Source organism: Stegodyphus dumicola, chromosome 2 (assembly GCF_044657685.1).
Source record: "Stegodyphus dumicola isolate Sdum_Otavi_A_Nest chromosome 2, ASM4465768v1".
Taxonomy (NCBI): domain Eukaryota; kingdom Metazoa; phylum Arthropoda; class Arachnida; order Araneae; family Eresidae; genus Stegodyphus; species Stegodyphus dumicola.
The window spans coordinates 273441530-273463781 of record NC_140769.1 but is presented as its reverse complement, the minus strand read 5'-3'; the positions used below and the strand labels follow the sequence as shown (position 1 = coordinate 273463781).

Below are 22252 nucleotides of genomic sequence, written 5' to 3'. Positions count from 1 at the left end.
AGCACCTTTCCCGAGGAAATGACAGCCTTTGCTTTCTTGGGGCGTGGTGAATTCAAATGTTTCCACTGTAAGCTTTGCCGGCGTGTTTCAGGTTCGTAGTGGTGGCACCATGATTCGTCTCCGGTCACAATTGCAGACAAGAAGTCGTCACCCTCATTGTGATACCATATGAAATGAGTCAAAGCAGCGCCGAACCTCTCCGTCTTCTGGCGGTCGTTCAAAATCTTGGGCATACATTGAGCACACAAAAGCCGATAACCGAGATGATCATGAATTATGGTGTGAACCGAACCGTGACTGATGTTCACACGCTCTGCCAGTTCATCGACGCTTATCCTCCGTTCTTGTCTAATCAGCTCATCAACCTGCGCAATTGTGTCGGGGGTGATTGCAAGGTGGCTTTGGCTCGGTCTTGGATCGTCTTTGCAACTTTCACGTCCTTCTCTGAACCGTTTGCTCCAACGCTTCACAGTGGCCAATGCGATGCGATGTTCACTGTACACAGCAGTCATACGGCGACTAATTTCATGTTGGGAAACACCTTCAGCTGTCAAAAACCTGACCACATCACGCTGTTCCTCTTTTGGAGGGTCCATTATGTCACGCTACTGTCTTCAACCCAGTGTAAGAGCGCCTTAAAGAACTTTAACCTCACACTTTCGCGCCACTTTCGTAAATGAAGGCTGTCTCTGTGCTACGCGCATGCACCGCAGATGATGGACCGAACCCATCTTGCTGAGGAGGGGTTGGCTCACTTTCATTTGACTCACCCTAATACATTTCTTATTCTCATGTCTGTAAGTGAGCTTTACTTTTGTGTGATCTTAGTGAAGATCGCAAGACAAATTAGCTGTCGATCACTTCTTATCATTTTCACTGCATTCTAGGATTTTGAAAAACACGAAGCGACTGCTGTCTTTAGGGGCTAACATGCCACATTTAACCCCTGCAATTGTGTAATGTTTAGAAGGTAGACGTCAATTTTGAAATCGATGAGTCTTCATAAAAAAAAACAGTGAAGTGGTGAAATTAAAAATTTAGCTAAACAGAGATGAATGAGAAACACAACAGGAGTTATAAGACAAGAATAAAAAGGAACTACAATACTTATATTCATTCTTAGCACAGAGTCAGTAAAATCCCCATCCCCCATGAACATAATACTGAATCCTAAACAACACGTAAATTAATCATAGACAAAATATTACATCACAAACAATTATAGTATAAAGAAATTCTGTCATCTCATGGAGTAGAAAAGCAGAAGCCTTGTGCTGCCATCTATTGGCCTCAGTGTGGTCGGCGGTATATTTTATATACCGGTCTTAAAATTGTATAAATAATCCTCTTTTAATTATCAGTGCTGACTGAAATGCAGTAAATATATAAGCTTCAGCATGTGTACGTATTATACGAGGCATATTCAGAAACTAAGTACCGTTTGAAAAAAAAAAAAAATAGTAAAACAATTTTTTCGAATCCAATTTTATTTTCACATGAAAATACATGTCTTAAACTATTTTTCAACATAGTTTCCGCCAATGATCAAGCACTTGTCATATCGGTTGACCAGTTTTTGTATACCATCGTCACAGAAACTTCCCGCCAGTTTCGATAACTACGACTCCACAGCATTTTTCGTGTTATCGTCAGATCCAAAGCGCTTGCCACCAAGCTCGCGCTTCATGTGCAGGAACAAGTGATAGTCGGACGGCGCCAAGTCCGGGCTGTACGGCGGATGATCGAACTGCTCCCAATGAAACTGTCAAATTAACGATTGAGCGACACCAGCAGCATGGGGCCGAGCATTGTCACGGAGGAACACAATTCCTTTACTGAGCATTCCTCTTCGTTTGTTTTGAATGGCACGCCTTAGTTTTGTTAAAGTCTCACAATATCGTGCCGCATTAATGGTTTCACCTCTGCGAAGAAATTCAGTAAGCAAAACGCCTTTCCTATCCCAGAAGACAGTGCACATGATTTTTTGTGATGACATTGTCACTTTGAACTTTTGTTTTTTCGGAGAATGAGTGTGTCTCCACTCCATCGATTGTTGTTTCGATTCTGGTGTGAAATGACACACCCAAGTTTCATCACCTGTCACAATTTGGTTTAAAAAGTTTTCTCCCTCATCACTGTACCGCGTGAGAAATGTCAGGGCACTACCAAGTCGCTTTGTTTTCTGAACATCAGTGAGCATTTTTGGAACCCATCGGGAACACAGTTTGCGATAATTCAAGCGGTTTTGAACAAAACAGTACGTGAAATTTGTGGAAATGCATCTGAAAGAGTTGTCATTGTGAAGCGTCTGTTCTCATGAATTGCTTCATCAACTTTCCTTACCAAATCATCGGTGACAACAGAAGGCCGACCACTCCGAGCCTCGACATGGACATTTGTTCGACCTGCATTGAACATTCTTACCCACTTTCTCACCATTCCATCACTTATCGCGTATTTACCGTAAACTTCTGTCACTTGACGATAAATTTTGGCCGGTTTAACATTTCTCGCGTTCAAAAATTTAATCACGGCGCGAATCTCACAGTCAGCGGGAGAACTAATTGTCTTAAACATTTTGAATGTGCACAGCAAACTGAAAATACAACACAGAGCTACCAAAATGGCGACAATTGAAAGTCGGTGAACAAGAAAGACTAGTGTGCATGCACGGGACGCCTACCACAGCGCTGCGACGGCGCTCGAATGAAACAGTACGTAGTTTCCGAATACGCTACGTATATTTGCTGATTTTGAATGTTTTCTGCCCCTCCAATAGAATTTATGAATCTTCAGACATGATACCTTGGAGCAAAGTATATTAATTTCATAACAGCAAAACATTGAGCATTGATTGGGTAATACTCCCACTTAGAATCAAAAGAAAACACTAGAAACTTGCGATTGCAGCTTTTGGTGCAGTAAAATTAGCAATTGTTAGGAGGTTAAAAAATTGACAAACATCCGGTATATATAAGGGTTAAGTGATTATTCCTTAGCAGATCACTAGGTTCGTACACACTTAGTTAATAAATAAAAGGGAGAAACACTACACTATGATCCCACATCTTTGAATATACTCCACTGCATGCTATCCCACAGAAGACATGTCCCAAATTTTATCATTCTTTAAAATGCAAGAGAAAAGTAGACAAATATCAGTTTACTTATATCCTTCTTTATAAAAAATTAAAGTGACTTATTGAGAATTAAACAGTTTTACACAAATCAGTGCAAAGATCTTAGGACTGTGCTGTGATATTATGCTTTCATTATTGGTGCTGAATCACACTGTTTGGTGATTATGCCTTATTATGCTTTATAGTGGCTTCACAAATCTCACATATACTTAATTTTTTGGAGGGAGGGATTTTTCTAAAATTCTACAGCATTCTGGTTATTGGAACTTTCCAGTTAATTGAATGCCAAATAGTTGCGCTTTTACAGCACATATATTACTTTGGGGAGAGGGAGGGGAAGAGCGGTGAAAAGTATTAACTGTTAGTTTACCATATTTGCTAAATGGATAAAATTAAATTTCATATAAAAATAGTACATGTGTACATTTTAATACTTTCATAGCCCCCACCCAAAAATTATTAAAAATTAAATCTGTATGCATATTATGAGAAAATTTTTTTTAACTCTTAACACTTTTATTTTTTACTCAAAAACGCTATATTATTTGAATCTACTTAGGTAATAAATGAAATATAATCTACTTTTGAAGAGCATTTTTAAAACAACAACAAAAAAAAAAAAAATTTAGATGTTTCCCCACCACATTTTTGCTCATTAGTTTGGATCTTTAAATAGAGGAAATACAGAGTGGTAAACAACAACAAAATAAATGTCTTACTTCTCTTTCATGAGGTTCTTTGATAACAGCCACCCTTTCATTCTCTGGATCTTGCTGTTTCTTTGGTTTATGTACAATTTTATCCTTAAATGGTAAAGCTTTCTGCAAGTTCTTGGGAACCACCAAAGGTGCAAACTGCTTCAGTTTTCTTTCGATGGGCTGTACAAAATATTTTTTAATATAAATATGCATTCCAGAAATAGAGCAATAACACTTGTAATTAAAATAGATTAAAAATATTATAAAATATAATTCACTTTTTTAAATGTTAACTTCCTACTTAAACAGTACAATGTAATTCCTTTGTTTTAGTGAAATGCTTAATAAAAACTTCAGATATTTATAAAAGTAAATAATGAGACTGAAAAACAACTAAGATATATTGTTATACTTTTGCACTGAAAAGGAGCAAACAGTCTATTGGGGTTTAGCACACCAGCTGTTATGCTCTACCACTGGACTTATCCATTCCAATTTTGATGATGAACCCTCAATAGTCTCAAACTAATGTTCATCCTACCACCCACCTCTCGAAAGGACTTTCAACTTGACAATATTTTAAGTGCCCTCGTGCCACAAAGATATTACACACAAATGAACAGCTATGCATTTTCTGGGATTTTGAACAAGACCCAAGGCATAGCAGCTAGCAGTTCTACCACCATGTGAACAAATTGAATTTCAACTGTTATTCCTTTAAAGTAAAATCACAAATAATAATTTAGCAAAACTAATTTATGTAAGGAATTAAATAAAAATATATTTCATGTATGGAATATGCAGTTTATAACTTTCTTATTCTAAAAATATAGTAATAAATATATTCTTTTTCAATTTTCTCTTAAGCATTCTAAGCATGAACAGCATTATGCACTTTGAAGAAACTGATTTTTAAAATTGTTTTAACCATCAGACAAAATAAACAAAGCACAGAAAATACAACCATTTGTAAGGATTTATATTTATTTTCACTAATCAGTTAAAGGTCAAGTTATATTTTCTTTTCTATAAGCCTTCATTCCCCTAATTGTCAATGACAAAATATTTAAATTTGCTAGCGTGTGTGAAGGTACGCAAATTCTAACTTGAGGAAAAAAGATTTAAATACAGAGCTCTAGAAGGGAAAATCAGATAGTTTGTAGCGTGAGCTTCTGGTTCTGCATTTACTGCTCGTTAATGTGGCTTAACAGCTATTACTTTGCTGCCACTAGATTTCAATGCGGTTTCAGGTAACAGGATTATATGAGCCCTGTAGAGTAATTCTACTGCTTGTTAATATCTTTGAATTTTAGTACAGTTCTTGTTATAGAAGTTACCGCTCCAGTGAGGCATAGTGTGTTAGTGTTAATTTGGCACACTGTGGATTTTAATAAGAGTTTAATAAAGGTTTTTTTTTTAAACCCTTCTCCTGTGAAGTTCCTACATTTACTTCAGCTGCAACATCAGAAGATAAACAAGTAGGTAATTACACATTATTATTAAATATAATTATTTAAATGAATGCACACACACAAGGAAAAGAAAGAAATAGGAGGAAGGCTACTATTACAAAAATGTTTTTTAGTATAAAGGGGCTTTGTCCCTGAAGAACTATTTTCATTTTGCGATTTTGCATTGAATCACTATAAATGGCGTATCACTTTTCAAATTGTTGCCACCAAATGCTAGAGTCCTGCATTATATTTGAAGAAATTAAATAATGAAGAGTCTGCATAAATGTCTGTATGTTTCTCGTGTTGTGATAAAACAACGGTACCTAGAGCAATCCAATTTTGAATGACGTAATCCTACTGTGAATATGGGCATCCGAAAGCCCAAATTCGGAACATGGAATTTGTTTTATTATCTATTTCGTATTTTGTAAAACTTTAACAAATTTGTTATTAACAAGCTCAATGATTTAAGAGCGAGCAATGGCAACATTTCTACAGGAGAGGAAAAAAAAAAAAAAACCTTTTTGTCTCCAGCATGCGGAACTGTGTATTGGAAATTCTAAAGATATGCTCATTTTAAAATTATTTTGCGACATTTCTGTTGAACTGAATTTTATGGTTTAAGTGCAAAGAATATGATAATTAATAAATAAAGGTAACACACAAAACGTTACAAAAACGCTCCATTAGACGTAATTTAAAATCTGAAACCTTTCAGATATATATTTTTTTTAATTTTCAGTTTCAAAATAAGCTGGTCCCCCCCTAAAGTTACAATAAAAGATTTTTATGAATTAATCAAAATTGTAACAAAACTCAGAAAAAAAAAAAAAACACTTACAGTATATTGTGAATCTTCATTAACAGGAGCATGGAGCCCTTTCTCATAACGCAGTCGACCAATAGTTCTTGCTCCTTGCCACTTTGCCTTCTGATCAGGAGGCAAAAGCAGAGATGTTACAGTAATGCAGAACTGAGGTACTATGACTTTCACCCAAGTACGTAGGAATACAATATCTAAATATATTTTAAATATTATGCATCTAATCTCAGAATCAACTAAAATGTATTCTAAAATTATTCAGATGTGAAAAATGTAATTTCTAAAAAAAATATGCGCTTACCACTTTTGATAATTTTATCTTCAAAAGTAGCACGAAAGACCCCAGGAGGTATCTAAAATGGAATGTTAAAAAAAAATTACGTTATGTAATAAAAATGTAAACATACCTGCTCTACAGCTCAAGTAATTTAAATGGCTATTTAATTTAATACCAAATCCACAAAACTATAAAACAATTCAAAATATAAATGAAAGAAATCAATACAATGAAAATTCTGTAATAACTGTTATAATTTATTTGATAAAATATGCTCTTTAAAACCTAATCACATAAAATCATGCAGCTATAAAAGATCAATAGATTTTCCTCAATACAATAAACAGATTTTAAAAAAATACAAAAATATAAATAAAATTTGCCATTTTCATAAAATATACTATTAATAAAATGTGAATTTAATAAGCGAACATATTATTAAGCTGCAGGTGGTTCAGTACTTATGATTATTTGAATTACTAATGAAACTTAATCATTAGTAAGTTAAATACTCCAAATGGCATCATAACAAAGCAAAAATGCAGTTATTTTTGACATTTGCTCATGCTATGAACATGATGCTCAGATCTAGTGAAGGTTTTAAACGTAAGTCTTCAAATCCATAAACCTTCAAAACTTTAAAAAAAAAAAAAGGTTGACAAGATTCTTGCATATCTATTAAGTTTGATTTTACATATGCAAACATCTGTTAGATGCTCATTTAAACAACAAAAGAGAATAGACAGGGACAAAAAATGGGAAAAAGTTGTCAATCATCAGAAAGTACCAACTTTCAATGGAAATCACTCTGCTTGAAGTAAATAATTTACTCTGGATGCAGGAAGGGGTGCAAGAGCTGATGAGTACCTTTCCCATCTTACCTTTTCCATCTTAATTTTATATTTTGAACAATTAAAATATCACAACATTAAGTACTAAGGCAGATCTTCAGCAATACTGAACATGGTCTTCTGCAACCAGAGGTGTATCAAAAGTAGAGCTTAAGTTAATCAACTGCATGTAATATCTTGAAAAACAAGGAGAAAATTCTGCCATGTTCAGTTCAATGCAAATAAAAATTATGTAAAAATATTTTAATAATACAATAGAGAAAATGTTAGTTGAACTATTTCAATAGTTGTTCAATTTTATTCAACTATAATTCAAAAGTTAGTTGAACACTTCAGAAGTTTTCCTTAATGAGCCTGGAAACAAAGCTGAGCAGCTAGCTAAGTTATTGGACAACAACTAAGAATTTGCACATTCAGAATGGCAACTGAACTGATGGAAGAAAAGGAAAAACACAACAATTGAAAAGAATAATGGAGAAACAATGATTGTGAATTAAGAAATAATATCTCAATGACTGAAACTGGAATCGCCAAGGATTTATGTTCAAAAAATGAAAGAAGCATTGGATGATATCAAGATTGAGCAAAGTTCTCAGGGGTACTAGAAAATGTAGAATTGTATACAGGGAAAAAAAAAAAAAAAAAAGACTTAGAGAATATGTTAATTGTGAAAAAAATTGCAGAAAATATTAGTGCATGTCAGATTATTTTTATGCTAAATGAGTCATATAATATTGATTTTATTTACTTAATTTTATAAATATACTTTATGTACATATTATTAGTTTTATGAACATAATTTATGTACACATTATTGTTTGAATATCCTACTTTCTTTTTCAATGTTCCATTCAGCTATGGTTAAGAAAAGACACTTCAGTTTTAGAGAACTTTGAAAATTGTGAATGAAACAAGTCAGCATATACAGTTTTGCTATAATGAAGTTGATTGTACATTGTTGACTAAATTTCTACACTGTCACATGATGCAATTATCACATACACACAAAGCAAATATTTTTCATAAATCTACAATAAATATATATTTATAATATTCATTTGTCTATAATATGATGATGAATGAATATTCAATTAAAACAGAATTAAAATGTATTTCACACTGATTTAACCCCTTCTTTTAAAATTTCAAGTCCTCCTTGGAGAAGTCCAAATTTTAAAAGCCATAAACAATTTCAAAATTCATTAAATTTTAAAAATTCCACTTTTAGCAATCCTTTAAAAAACTTTACATGCATAACATATTTGTTGTTTTTATTGGCTAGTTAAGAATAATCATTACCCTTAATGCTTTTTTGATCTGTCCTCTGATGCCACTAACTGTTCTTATAGCAGCACCTTCATATTTTGCCACCTCTAGAGCTGAATGGAACATACCCTAAAAACGAATACAAGCATTTAGTTATTTATGAATTGCAAGAAAAAGAGAAAACCAGCTCATAAAACCTAAATAAACTATCATTATGCTACTTCATGCTACAAACACATGCAAAAGGAAAATGAATTTTCATATTTGTATTAACTAACACATTTATTCATCATATTACATTTCAAGAAGGCCAGAAATATAACCAAAAAATAGAAGCAAAATGATTATAAATTTTCATTATTCTAACAAAATACTACTATTCTACTACTATCATTCTATTATCAATAAAACTTTATTATTATATTACTCTAACAAATAACACTGAAAGTACAATAATTATAAAATTCTATCTAATTTTAGGTAGGTTCCTGTACTCTTGTTTCCAATAAAAATATAAGGAAAAGTGTTTATGGTATTGTTTTAAGAACATTCAATAAAAATTATTGCACATATATAATTGTAAATAAATTTACATCTAAAAGTTTACGATTATTTTTAAGCTATATCTATCAAAACATGTAATAACTTTCAGAACAATGATTTTTATAAACACACCAGACCAAAATTGAAGATAATTACTAAATATTAATTTAGAAGGTATTTTCTATGATATGATATTATTCTAATTTATGTACCATACAGAAAAAAATAGCAACCGTAATATATGATATTGTCCTAATGTATGCACCACATAGAAAAAACAGCAACCAGAGATGCACATATATATGAAAATTTACCTCAATAAAAGCTGTCTTCTTGAAAATTTCACATGGTCTTCCAATAAGTTTAAGTTTTTTTACAATATCTGTCATCTTATTTACTTCTGTTACAGATCCTACAGCAGCAATTCTAAAATTGCTCTAAAAAACAAATAAATATATGACAATATATGTGATATAATGAATTAATATCTGTATGTATACATGCAATTGATGAAGTAAGGAAAAAATGCACTGATTATGTTATGAAATTGAAATTAACTAAATAAAATACACTGGAATCCATGACTGATGTACATGTTTTGTTGTTCTTTGTTCTAACAGCTACTACATATTAATTCTGATGAGGAATTACTAGATACCTCATTTGAACATAAGTACAGAGTAAGGTACAACTCTGATATACGTCCTAATTTCACCAAATGTGGCAATATATGTTCTGCGCTGGTTATTGGCACAATTGCGTTTTCAATGGCAACCCTGTTGACGTTGAACAATCTTTCGCTGGAGCTCGTTGATTCGCGTCTGAGAAGATGGGAGGGAAAGATAAAATGGTAGAAGTTGTTGAATTGAAGTTCGGCAAAAGGAAATATCATTGTGGCCATCCTGTTGAGGGGTAGTGGGTATTTGGAGGTGTGGAAAGAGGTTCTGGGAGATTATTTTTAATGGCTGTGCATGATTGAAGTAGGGATTTGTGATTTTATTTATTTGTGAACCATAGTATGAATTTTCTGGAGTGTGTACGATAGTGATTACGTGGCGGCATGTTAAAGGCAGTATAAAATTAGTATATCTGCTGCTCGAAGAAGCATTAATTTATGGTAAGTGCATTTTATTTTATTCTTGTTCTTATTTTGTAGAATGTTATGTTCATTGGTTATTTAGTACGAATTTCTGTCGTTATTGTTGTTTTTGAAACAGAACGCTGTGTACATGGTATTATTTGAAATTTATTGTTATTATGTTATTTTATTAAAGCGAGGTGTGCGTAGATCATAAATTCGTTCCTTGCCTAAATTGTGCAATTTGTAGATGTTTTTTTAAGTTTAAACAGGATGCTGTGTACATGGTATTCTTTGAAATTTATTGTTGTTATGTTAATTTATTAAAGCGGGGTGTGCGAGTTCATAGATTCGTTCCTTGCCTAAATTGTGCAATTCGTAGATGTTTTTTTAAGTTTAAACAGGATGCTGTGTACATGGTATTCTTTGAAATTCATTGTTGTTATGTTAATTTATTAAAGCGAGGTGTGCGAGTTCGTAGATTCGTTCGTTGCCTACATTGCACCATTCGTAGATGTTTTTTTAAGTTAAAACATGTCTCTGTGTACATGGATTCTTGTCAAATATTTTTGGTTAGAAACTTTACGTTTTTGCTATCTAAATTTTTTGTTTTTGTTTCGGATTTTTAGCTTGAATCGTGTGTTCAAAACGTAGATTTTGCATGTGCGAAAACTGCGTTTTTGGAGACATTTTAGGCTTAAAGTTTCAAATATAGACAAAAAATTTAGATAGTAATATGGCAGCGTGAAGTTTCTCGCCAAAAATGTTTGGCGAGAAATTTGCCAACTTGAGGGCGCATATCAGAGTAGTTCCCAGAGTAAATTTAATTTAATACTTTGATACTTTCTTCATTACTTACTAATGGCATTCATAACTGGAAACCAAAAATTTTGATTAAAAATTTATTTGGTCCATGAAATATAAGACTTTTGAGTTTTTATTTTAAAAAACAGCATTGCTGTTGCAAACTAAATGATTGATTCTGCAATGAATATTTATTGAAGTTGAATTTATTAATTAAAAATTTGCTTTACTAAGTGACAACACTATATTCAAATTAAATTATGGAAGAATTTAAATGCTTTAGAGATTGTTTGTCTAAGTCTTTTTAAGTCTGATACAGTGAATAACTCACAAAAGTTTTAAAGGGCCAGATTTAGGTAAAATTATAGTTCTTTCTTTACTCAACTTGATGATAAACGGCAAAAAAGAAATAGTTTAGATGATTAAGTACTAGAGTTATTGATTGGTACGAAACATTTGAATCATACAATGATAAATTTATACATTTCAACATGAAAGTAACTAGAACTCTAATGAAAGAAATAAAATTTTACCTAGAGATAAAAGGGAGGCTATTAAAATGTTAAAAAGAAATTTAAACCTCCTAAAATTGAATTAAGAAAGTTTAATGGTGAGTTAAAATAATACCTGGGATTTTGAAGGCAATTCAGAAAAATTTAAGAAGATCAGGAAATTGTTTCTCAAGATAAATATTAGTATCTACTACAATGTACTGAACTTGGATTTAAAGCTAGAGATCTTGTAGAGAGTTACCCCTAGTTCTGAAAACTATAATAAAGCAATCGAATATTTGAAAGATAAGCTTGCAAGAAACGACCTTTCAGTAGAATTCATTGTGATGGAATTAATCTCCTTAGCAATGAAAAATAGTAGTACAGTAAGACCCCACTTAACGCGGGGGATACGTTCCATCAAAGTAGAGCGTAATGCGAAACAGCGCTAAACGAGGTTATCTTTACATGTAAATATTGGGGTTAGGGGAAGATGGCTAGGAAATTGGTTAGGTATTAAATTTAAAAAGTATGTTTTTTTAATAAAAATAAAACCAAACATTTATTTCTTAAAGCTCAAATTAATACCACATTATTATTTCTTGCAAAAATAAAAACAAAATATAAATAACAAAATGAATATTCTTAAAAAAAAAAAACAAATAAAATTCTCAGTCAGTCATATTTAGTTAGCCTTCCGCGTTTTCAGTGTTCTGCCTTTTTGTGACAAAAGCATCTAATGTTGTTTGCCTTTTTCTGTTGCGTTGTTCTCTTAAAAGTTCTTCATAAACGGATAGAGCATCTCTAACACCATGCCTTACTTTTGAGCTCCTGTCAAAATTCGGATCATTTTCAATGAATTGATCCATTATTTCAGTTATGGTAGACAAACTCCTTTTTACAAACGCCATCGAAAGTTCTTTTTGCTCTTCTTCTGAATCACTGCTGTCAACATTTTTGTTTTCTTCTTGTTCAGTTAATTCCTTGAGCTCATCATTAGAAAGACTAGCCGCTGCTTCTTGAATTATTTTTCGACATCTTCCACATTCACCCCTTCAAAATATGTCTGTACAATACCGCACCAAACAAGAAATACAAGTACACTCTTTCGGATATGTATTTGAAACCTATCGCTGCATAATATTTCGGGGAATCCCCGTATGCTGCGAGCGATTTCGTGGAATCCCCGGGTTGAAATAAAAGAGCGCTAAACCGAAACAGCGCTAAACGAAACAGCGTTAAGCGGGGTCTTACTGTAATTCTGTAAAAAAAATTTCTGTATTCAGATTATATGATAAAACAGAAATGCCTTTGAGTGCAAGAGAAAGTTTGAAGAATACAACCCAGAAAAATGTAGCTATTGCTTTATCCTTTTGCTGAAGCCTGTTTCTCACATCATATTTTGGGAATACAGGAATGAAACTTAGCCTCAGCTGATGAAAATATTTCATTACATAAGTTAGAACTATTAATGACTTTCCTGAAGAAAGAAGTTGCAGGTGAAGAGAAAATAACAATAACTTAAAGCAGAAAGTAATGAAAGTTAAATAAATGAAAGTATTTACGAAATGACCAGAAAGGACGGAGTAAAATTCCGAAAGCCACAGGACTTTTGAAAAATGAATCAACAAAAGGAAAACCGTTAAAAAAAAAGAAATTCTATATTTTGTGATGACAACCATGATTTTGTACAGTGCAAATTAGCTAAAAGTACGGCATTTGATCAAAGAAAACAGAATTTGTGAAAGAAAGAAATATGTTCAACTCCAGGTCATTATCTAAAGATTGCAGAAAATTTGATAAATGTACAAAGTGTTTAAAAACACATTATTTGTCTATTTGTTCCAACGTATCTAACTGCAGGGAAATTGAAAAGGATAAATATGACTAAAAAGCTGAAATTATATAATATATTCTGATGAATCAAATGAATATGCCAGAAGTACTGACGCAAACTTTGAAGATCAAAATTCAAGGAAATGAGAAAACTTGGCTTATTGGAAACATTGTCAACACTATGTCTTAATGATCAAATATTGCAAAAGAACTGGCTCCAGAAAAGGTGTATGACCTAGAAAAAATTAAACATAACATAAACCTTTTGAAGGTTTGGAGTTTTTTGGAAGCTTTTTAGTTGCTCAGTAGTTCATAGTAGTTAAGCAGCATAAAAAAAGACCAAATAATCACAAGCAAAATGCAAGGAATTAAATGCAATTCTGAGGTTAATGACCAAAAGAAAATATATGCTATAATAAAAAGTATGATGAAAAGAATATGGATGAAAGAATTTAGATGACAAGGGATATGGCTGAGTGATTACAATAATAATCTAGATCATCTGAGGTGATCTATAAAAATACAACTTCTTATTTAAACAGGTACTGCTGGGGATGATCAGCAGAGTAAAGAAACTGAAATGTGGATTAACTGCAAATGAAACTTATTTAGGACGGATGGTAATGGAAAAGTTAGCAAATATACATGCACATGATGATACTATCTCTGTTTTAATCTTGTTAATTAATGAAAGTGCACCTGCTGATCTTTGGAAAATAAATGCTATTGATAAGACTTGCAAACGGCTACATGGCATAAATTTCACAAAAAACTGAGATAAAGATAGTAGATACACAGTATTACTGCCATGGTTAGAAACACATCTGCCAATTTCTACTTGTTGACAACTCGCTGAAAAAAAGACTTTTGTGTACAGTTTATAAACTTGTTAATGGCCACTTGAGTGATTATCAAGAGGTTTCTGAGGATTGGAATTTACAAGGTATTATAGAAGTTCCCGTGCATGATGAAGTTGAACAATATTTACCACACCATCCAGAAATAAAGAACTCTTCTACTACTAAAATTAGGCCAGTTTTTGATGCTTTAGCAGATGGAGAGAATGTTTCCCACAATTCGTGGTCATAAAGGGGATCTCGTTTATTCTCAGAAATTGTTTATTGTTTCTTTAAAAATAAAAGAAAATGCAAAAAATTGTATTTCTATATTAAACCTTATATGGGATGAAAAAAAAATGGTACTTTTCCGTTTTGCCGGCGCAAACGATAAAGTCGCCAATAATGGTTTAACTGATGCCAGACGGAATATCTTAGCTGGTAACCTTTTACGCCTCAGTTTCAAAACAAGTTGAAGCCATTTCTTATCAGATTGTTTCTTTCAATACTGGCATACAATAATATAGAATTTTTACACGATATTTAAATTTTATCCCCTAAGACAATTCACGGTAATAAGTCAATTAGTTCTAAGTCAATTAGAACGCAATTACACCACTCATCCGAAGGCGAAATCAAGTGTTAAATTCATCAATTCTAATGAGAATGCACTAGCGAAGTAAAGCACTGCGGTTTTACATAATTTCTGAGTAAGCTATTCGTATGAATTGAAATAATTCTTGCATTTAAACTTGTATTCCAAATTAAGATTTAACTTGAAATTAATGTAGATAATTACTGAGCGAATTAGATTTTAGTAGCGTAGTTTACGTGAGATGAGATCATTTGGGGTCACGTGATACGAACCGGCGAATCAGGATATTGAACCATGAAATCATAGTAAATTCTTAAATTAATGTCTTTTTACAAATTTATTGTCTTTATTTATTGGCTTTTTACAAAATTTTAAACCATATTAAAATGTTTATGCCTTCAAAATAAAAAAAAAATTCTTAGAATTAACATTTTTTATGTGTATACTGTATGTTGTTGCCAACAAAGTCTGCTTGGCGAGATTTGCGCCGGCGAAACGGAAAAGTACCAAAAAAATTACTCTCAGCTGTAACACAAAGAAATTTCCAGTATAAGAAGCTTCATTAGTAACAAAAAGGAGAATTTTATCCTTAAAACTTGTGATACTCGATCCAGTTGGATTTTCTTGTCCTTGCATGTTTGATAACATTACTTTTGCATAATACAAAAGAGAAGAAATTCTTTTAGAATTAATTCAAGGAAAAAGTTTTTGAATCTCGTGATAAAAAGACAACAGTACCATTGCAACCTTTTGTGGATAAGAAGGGACTAATACTAACAAGAACAAAGATCTCCCAGAGGAAAAAACAACAAAAGTTTTAGATTTCTGATAACTCTTCTTTTAACCATGTTATTAACTTGTTAACCAAAGAAAAACACAAAGAAAATTCCCATGTAAGATTCTCAAATGTCAGCATGCCGTTTGTCAAGTAATAAAAAAAATGTGGTTTATGTCGACATTTTGAGGTAACCAGTTTTGATGCGAGCCCCGTTATCATTACTAGCAGAGAGTAGCAGAATCTGCAATTTTCCAGATTATGGGTTTAAATTTAACTGCATCTTTGTACCTTTGTGGCAATGAAGGCATGGTGATTTTTACATGTTGTTATTGGGTAATACACACCGAGGTTGTTATTGCTCTCTCCACAGAAGCATTTACACAAAGTCTGAAAAAATTCATAGGCCAGAGAAAAAAACCAGACATTACATTTTCAATACAAACTTTATATGAATAATACATACTTTATAGACAATATTTAACTCTGAAACCTTTCCCAGAAAATAAAATGGAAATTCAGTCCCCCCACTACATCAGCATGGTAGGAAAGACTAATTAGAATTATAAAGGATATATTGACGAGTACTTTAGAGAGGGCAAGTCTAGATTACCACTAAGCTATATGAAAATATCATCAAGTCCTGTCCTTTGACATACATATCAAAAAGCATTAAAGATTTAATTCCTTTAACTCCAAACATTTTTTTAGGGATAATGTAGAAGGTTCTACAGTTGAATTTGACCACATAAATAGAATGGATCTGAATAAATGGTGGCAGTACAATCAAAAGCTTAGAAAAGATTTAATTAAAAAGATTCAGAGTTAAATACTTAGGCCAAATTAAAAATTACAAAAAAAAAAAAAAAAAAAAAAAAAAAAAAGTTGATAAAATCAAGAAAGATATAAAATTAGGAGAAATATTTTGGTAGAGAATAGAAATAGCAAACGGCAGCTAGGAAAAATAATATGGTAAAAAAAAAAACCTGGGCATTGGTAAAAAAATAATTTGCACAGATATAAAACCAGCCCTAAGACAAGCTTCAGCAATTCCAGCTAATTTTGGCCTTCTGAAGACATAGCACGTTTCTTAAAGAAGATATGTTCAATAATGATATTTATTTGTGTTCTTAAAACCACAGTCTACTTTTATAGTTTCTTCGAAATATAATCACCAAGATAGGATGCACTGAATTTTATAAGAAATCTTCAACTTCACATTATATATGCATACTGCAAGCCTTCTGTGAAGTATAAAATACCTAAGAAAATTTGTATGCTTTCTTTCTAAAATCATAAACTCATCACTTTAATAATTTTATTTTAGCCTAAAGGGGCATTAGCTCAGAAAGGCTTTCAATTTTATTTTGGGAATTTGTGTTAGTTCAATATAAAAGACTGTATCAATGTTTCAAATTGTTGCCACCAAATATTAGAGCCCTGCATTACATTTAAAGAAATTAAATAATGAAAGAATCTGGATGAATGTAGGTATGTTTCTCGCATTGTGAAAAAAATGCATCTTCAAGCATGAATATTTTATGTGCAAAGTTTCTTTATCCATGATATTGCTGTTGAATTAAATTTTATGGTTTGCTTGCAAAGAAGATGAAATTTAATAAAGAAAGATAACACACAAAATGTTAAAAAAGGCACCTTTGGGTGTAATATAAAAGTCTGCAAGCTTTCAGATTTACATATTTTTTATTCTGTTTAAATATATATTTCATTTGCTGCACTTCCAAATTTCACAGCCCAGCAGCATGCTAATAAAGCAAATTCTTATCGACCAAGGGAAAAAGACTCACTATCTTCCACAAAATTAGATATCTCTACTTTCATACTTAAGGAACTATTTGATATTTTTTTCATGGTAGTTGACAAAATTCTTTTAAGGATTTTGAAAAAGGAGGAAAAAATTATATAAAATACGAGGCATATTCGGAAACTATGTACCGTTTTGAAAAAAAAAAAAAAAAAAAAATAGTAAAACAATTTTTTCGAATCCAATTTTATTTTTACATGAAAATACATGTCTTAAACTATTTTTCAACATAGTTTCCGCCAATGATCAAACACTTTTCATAGCGGGTGACCAGTTTTTGTATACCATCCTCAAAGAAACTTCCCGCCAGTTTCGATGACCACGACTCCACAGCATTTTTCGTGTCATCGTCAGATCCAAAGCGCTTGCCACCAAGCTCGCGCTTCACGTGCAGGAACAAGTGATAGTCGGACGGCGCCAAGTCCGAGCTGTACGGTGGGTGATCGAACTGCTCCCAATGAAACTGTTGAATTAACGATTGAGTTACACCAGCAGTATGGGGCCGAGCATTGTCATGGAGCAACACAATTCCTTTACTGAGCATTCCTCTTCATTTGTTTTGAATGGTACGCCTTAGTTTTGTTAAAGTCTCACAATATCGTGCCGCATTAATGGTGCCTCTTGTTAAATGCCTCTGAAAGAGTTGTCATTGTGAAGCATCTGTTCTCATGAATTGCTTCATCAACTTTCCTTACCAAATCATCAGTGACAACAGAAGGCCGACCACTCCGAGCCTCGGCGTGGACATTTGTTCGACCTGCATTAAACATTCTTACCCACTTTCTCACCATTCCATCACTTATTGCGTATTCACCATAAACTTCTGTCACTTGACGATAAATTTCAGCCGGTTTAACATTCCTTGCGTTCAAAAATTTAATCACGGCACAAATCTCACAGTCAGCATGAGAACTAATTGTCTTAAACATTTTGAATGTGCACAGCAAACTGAAAACACAACACAGAGCAACCAAAATGTTGACAATTGAAAGTCAGTGAACAAGAAAGACTAGTGCGCATGCGCAGGATGCCTACCACAGCGCTGCGACGGCGCTAGAATGAAACGGTACTTAGTTTCCGAATACGCTATGTATCAATCTATAAAAAGAAACATGATATGTGAAACAAGTCATGCATTCGATAGTTAGAATACATGAAAAATAGCAATAAGAATATATATGAATGCCCTTAGACAAGGTATAACTTGAAAAATATTAGTTTTACAAAGCAAATAAATGTTTGCATTTCTACTCACCGTTATTTCGCTAACAGTTTGAACTCCTAAAATTCCTGCTTTCTGCTGAGAAATGGGACCTTAAAATATTTCATCAATTAGGTAATGTTATGAAGCAAAATATTTCAAAACTACAAAAATAACAATTTTTATCACATACCCCAAAAGGCAGCCATGCAATGTAAATGCTTAGGAGTATACTTCAAGTGTCTATTACGCATATTGTGATCAACAATATAATACAGGGGGATAGTCTGAAACCTACGCCATCCCAATGATATTATTAGCGGATCTCGGCTCTTCAATATTTTTGGATACCAGCGATGCTTTTTAATTCGAACCTAAAAAAAAAAAAAAAAAAAAGTTTACTCAAAATCAATCAATCAAATTCTTTCTTCAAAAAATAAGCAATAAATGCTAAAAGAAAAGGTACAAATGTGAAAAGGGGAATTCAAACATACAATTTACATATGAGATAGAGGTAGCATTGCCAAATGCAAATAGGCAACCAAAATTTGCATAAAATGCAATCCTGCAGTCACACAACACCTTAAAAAGGACATGCTAGACCTATGTGTCAATTCTTGAGCACTGATAGTTCCATGTAATCCAAGATAGCCAAAGTAGAAAACATTAGCCGAAGACACCATTTGCTCGTTGGCGGGCTGTCAAAATGTTGCAAATTGCTGCAAGACAATACACTGTTGCGAGACAGTTGAAGTACCTTTAATAGGCTGTGGAATCATTACCAAAGGGATCAAAACCCCTGCAGAAGATGTGAATCTGGACAGCAGAGGATTACTACAATGGCACATGATCGCTTCCTGTTGCTGTGTGCAAGATGCCGTAGATCACTAACAGCATGACATCTGGAGTTGCATCTCTGCTGCTACAGGATAGCCCATATTCCTCCAAACTCTGCCACGTCAACTGCATGAAAGTGGATTGTACATCCAAAGACCTAAAGTTTGTGTTCCTTTTTCATCATTGCATGTCACAGCACAATTGAATTGGGTCTTCAGAGCAGTGGGACCACATACTCCTTAAAGACGAGTCTCGATTTAACATCCAGAACAATTCCCTAAAGGCAATGACAATAGTGAGTCATGCTACTGGGCGCCAAGCATCGTCAAAAGAGACCATTACAATGGAGTAGGCTTGCTTATATGAGCTGGGATAGCAACGAATGGCCGCACCGACCTCTACATGATTCCGTCACAGCCGTTCGATATTGCAGCGAAATCCTACACTCTCTTGTGCATCCTTGCAATGGATACCTACGGAATATTTATAAACAATAATGCCTGCCCACATAGAGCTTGAGGAGTTTAAAGTTATCCGGATAGTGAAATCATTCCACATCTGTTACGGCCTGCTACATAACTGAACCTGAATTCCTATACAGTATGTGTGGGACATATTGGGATGAAGGACAGCAAGTCTTGGTGTGCCACCAGGCACAGTCCACAAGCTCCGACGTATAGAAATGGGCACTACTGCCAGCTTGCCTCACCGTTATCAAGCATGCATTTCAGTTAGAGGGGATCATACCCATTATTAGTGTGATGCTTGCATTGCACATTCTTCTGACCCAATTGGTCTTTTGCGATGTGATGGTTGCAATGCGTGTGTTTTATATGTCTTTGCTTTATTGTCTGCTATGTGATCTAGTAATGCCACACCAACCTTTTAGATCAATTTCATGCATATCCATTAAACATTTTTTTTTTTGTTTTATTCCATGCTTTGTCTTATTTTTTTTAGCAGGAGTGTATTATAAACAAACATAATATTTATATAATTTTATAATGAATACATTTCAAACAAATTCCTTAATAAAAAAATTTACAAGTACTAACATTTTTTCAACAAAATTTTGATGGATTTATTTTTTGAATGTGCAAAAAGAAATGGAGATATAGTTATATTTTAATTTTGCCTGCATATAAATTTAGCTCCAAATGAATACATTTACATATCATTAAAAAAAAAGAGTAATTCTAAGAGAGAAAGATATTTCTTCAGTTTACAACAGTTAAAAGTATTATTTGAAATAAATAAATCAAAATTTCTTCCAGTACATTAATATTCTAATTAAATAGTATTACATTATTATTAATTAAATATTATTAGGCACCAATTACCTAAAAATTAATAAAACTACGCACATTTTCTGATAATGAGAAACTGATATATTACAAAAATAAGCATAATTTTCAAATAAATAAATAAAATTTAGAAGAATTTTAAAAGCATACCTGCAAATAGCCCATTTTATCTTCACCTTTCAAAAGTGAACCAATAATAATTGGATAAGCTGGATCAAAATTCTTCACAAATTCACATGGCATATCCTCCACTTCAAGGCGGAGATATAGGCCAGGCCTGTAGCCCTCATACTGAATTCTGACTTCATCATCTAGATCCTCGAACTCTTTTCTGTTCAGCTATAAGCAAAAATGCAGATTCAGTCAATTAAAACACATATGGTTTGTGAATCGCAATAAATTAATACTCCAAATTTCAATACAATTCAAATTATGCTTACAACATTGTTGCCAGATCGTGCGATTTTTCACAAATTTGCCACTTTTGGCAAACTTGTGCTACTAAAATTTTAGTATTTGCGATTTTGCGAAATTTTTGCGAACCCCATCATTTCCTTATACTACTTTTTGTGATTTTAAATATTTGTTTAATATATCGCAAATTTCTTATATGTTAAAATAATGTATCAATTAAAAATATTTATATTAAAAAAAAGTTTATTTAGGCTTAAATAGAAGTTGGCATCTGCCAATCCTATTTACACGTGCTTTCCTTTTCAAGGCTGCACAGCCTCTCGCCGGTATAACAAGAAGTGTGTAGGGAAAAGTGGGAAAAGAAAGAAAAAAAAAACTACTTTGGTAACCCCCCCCCCCCCCGTGCGTAAGTTGACATTGGCCGCCAATTTTAGAAACTTTAGAAGACACAAATACGTTTATAATTGGAAAAACCTTTTTATTGTATCTATAAAAGTCCAATATATCACTGTTTACATTCTTATTAAAAAAAGTTCTAAATTGCAGTTTGCAAAAAAAAATTTTCTTGAACTCAAAAGCAAAGATTCTATTGCGTTATTGATAGACAAACCTATTCTGCATAAACAATAGCAATGCAATGAAAGGAAAAATATTGAAAAAGGATGTAAAACAGAGAATTATATACCTTAATACTAATATTCATGATTTTAGTGTTCTGGTTGTTTTTAAGTCAGTCCCCTCCCCCCAGTTCTACAATGATAACGGATAGAAAAAAAGAACTTGCAACTTGCACGCCGTATATTGGGTACCCAAACAAAGAAAGAAATGAAATTAAGTATCTTGATTATAATATTGTTATGAACTAAGCAATGGAAATGACTAAAAAATCAAAGCAACTTTTGCTAAATAACAACACAAATAAATTTAGCAGTGAAAGAACAAGACTTTCTTAAGTAATCAGAATCTGAAATAAGAACTCCACGCAGAACGGAAAGCTCACTGAAAAGCATTCCTCAATTAAAATATTCACAATCAAGCAAAAAAAAAACATGAATTAAAAAAATTAACTGTCAACTCAAAAAAATTAGAAAAACAACACTAACAATCTAAATGTGAGGAATATTTTACAAATTAATTTAAAAACCGAAACCTAAATGAAACGAGAATTAATTAAAAAAAGGAATGGACATTTCAACAGTTGAAA

At 32.7% G+C, this 22252-nt stretch overlaps 1 protein-coding gene across 1 annotated transcript in view; it reads right to left on the bottom strand.

The window, feature by feature from the left end:
• The window catches only part of LOC118200264 (ribosome biogenesis protein BMS1 homolog), an 84941-nt gene that overhangs the window by 6000 nt on the left and 56689 nt on the right, over window positions 1-22252 (bottom strand). The window contains exons 17-24 of the mRNA XM_085812163.1: window positions 20785-20973; window positions 18687-18867; window positions 18548-18606; window positions 9367-9489; window positions 8543-8638; window positions 6417-6468; window positions 6134-6309; window positions 3860-4018 (exon numbers count right to left, since the gene is read on the bottom strand). Of these exons, the coding sequence (XP_085668289.1) occupies window positions 3860-4018; window positions 6134-6309; window positions 6417-6468; window positions 8543-8638; window positions 9367-9489; window positions 18548-18606; window positions 18687-18867; window positions 20785-20973 (1035 nt within the window). The remainder of the gene's footprint in view (window positions 1-3859; window positions 4019-6133; window positions 6310-6416; window positions 6469-8542; window positions 8639-9366; window positions 9490-18547; window positions 18607-18686; window positions 18868-20784; window positions 20974-22252) is intronic.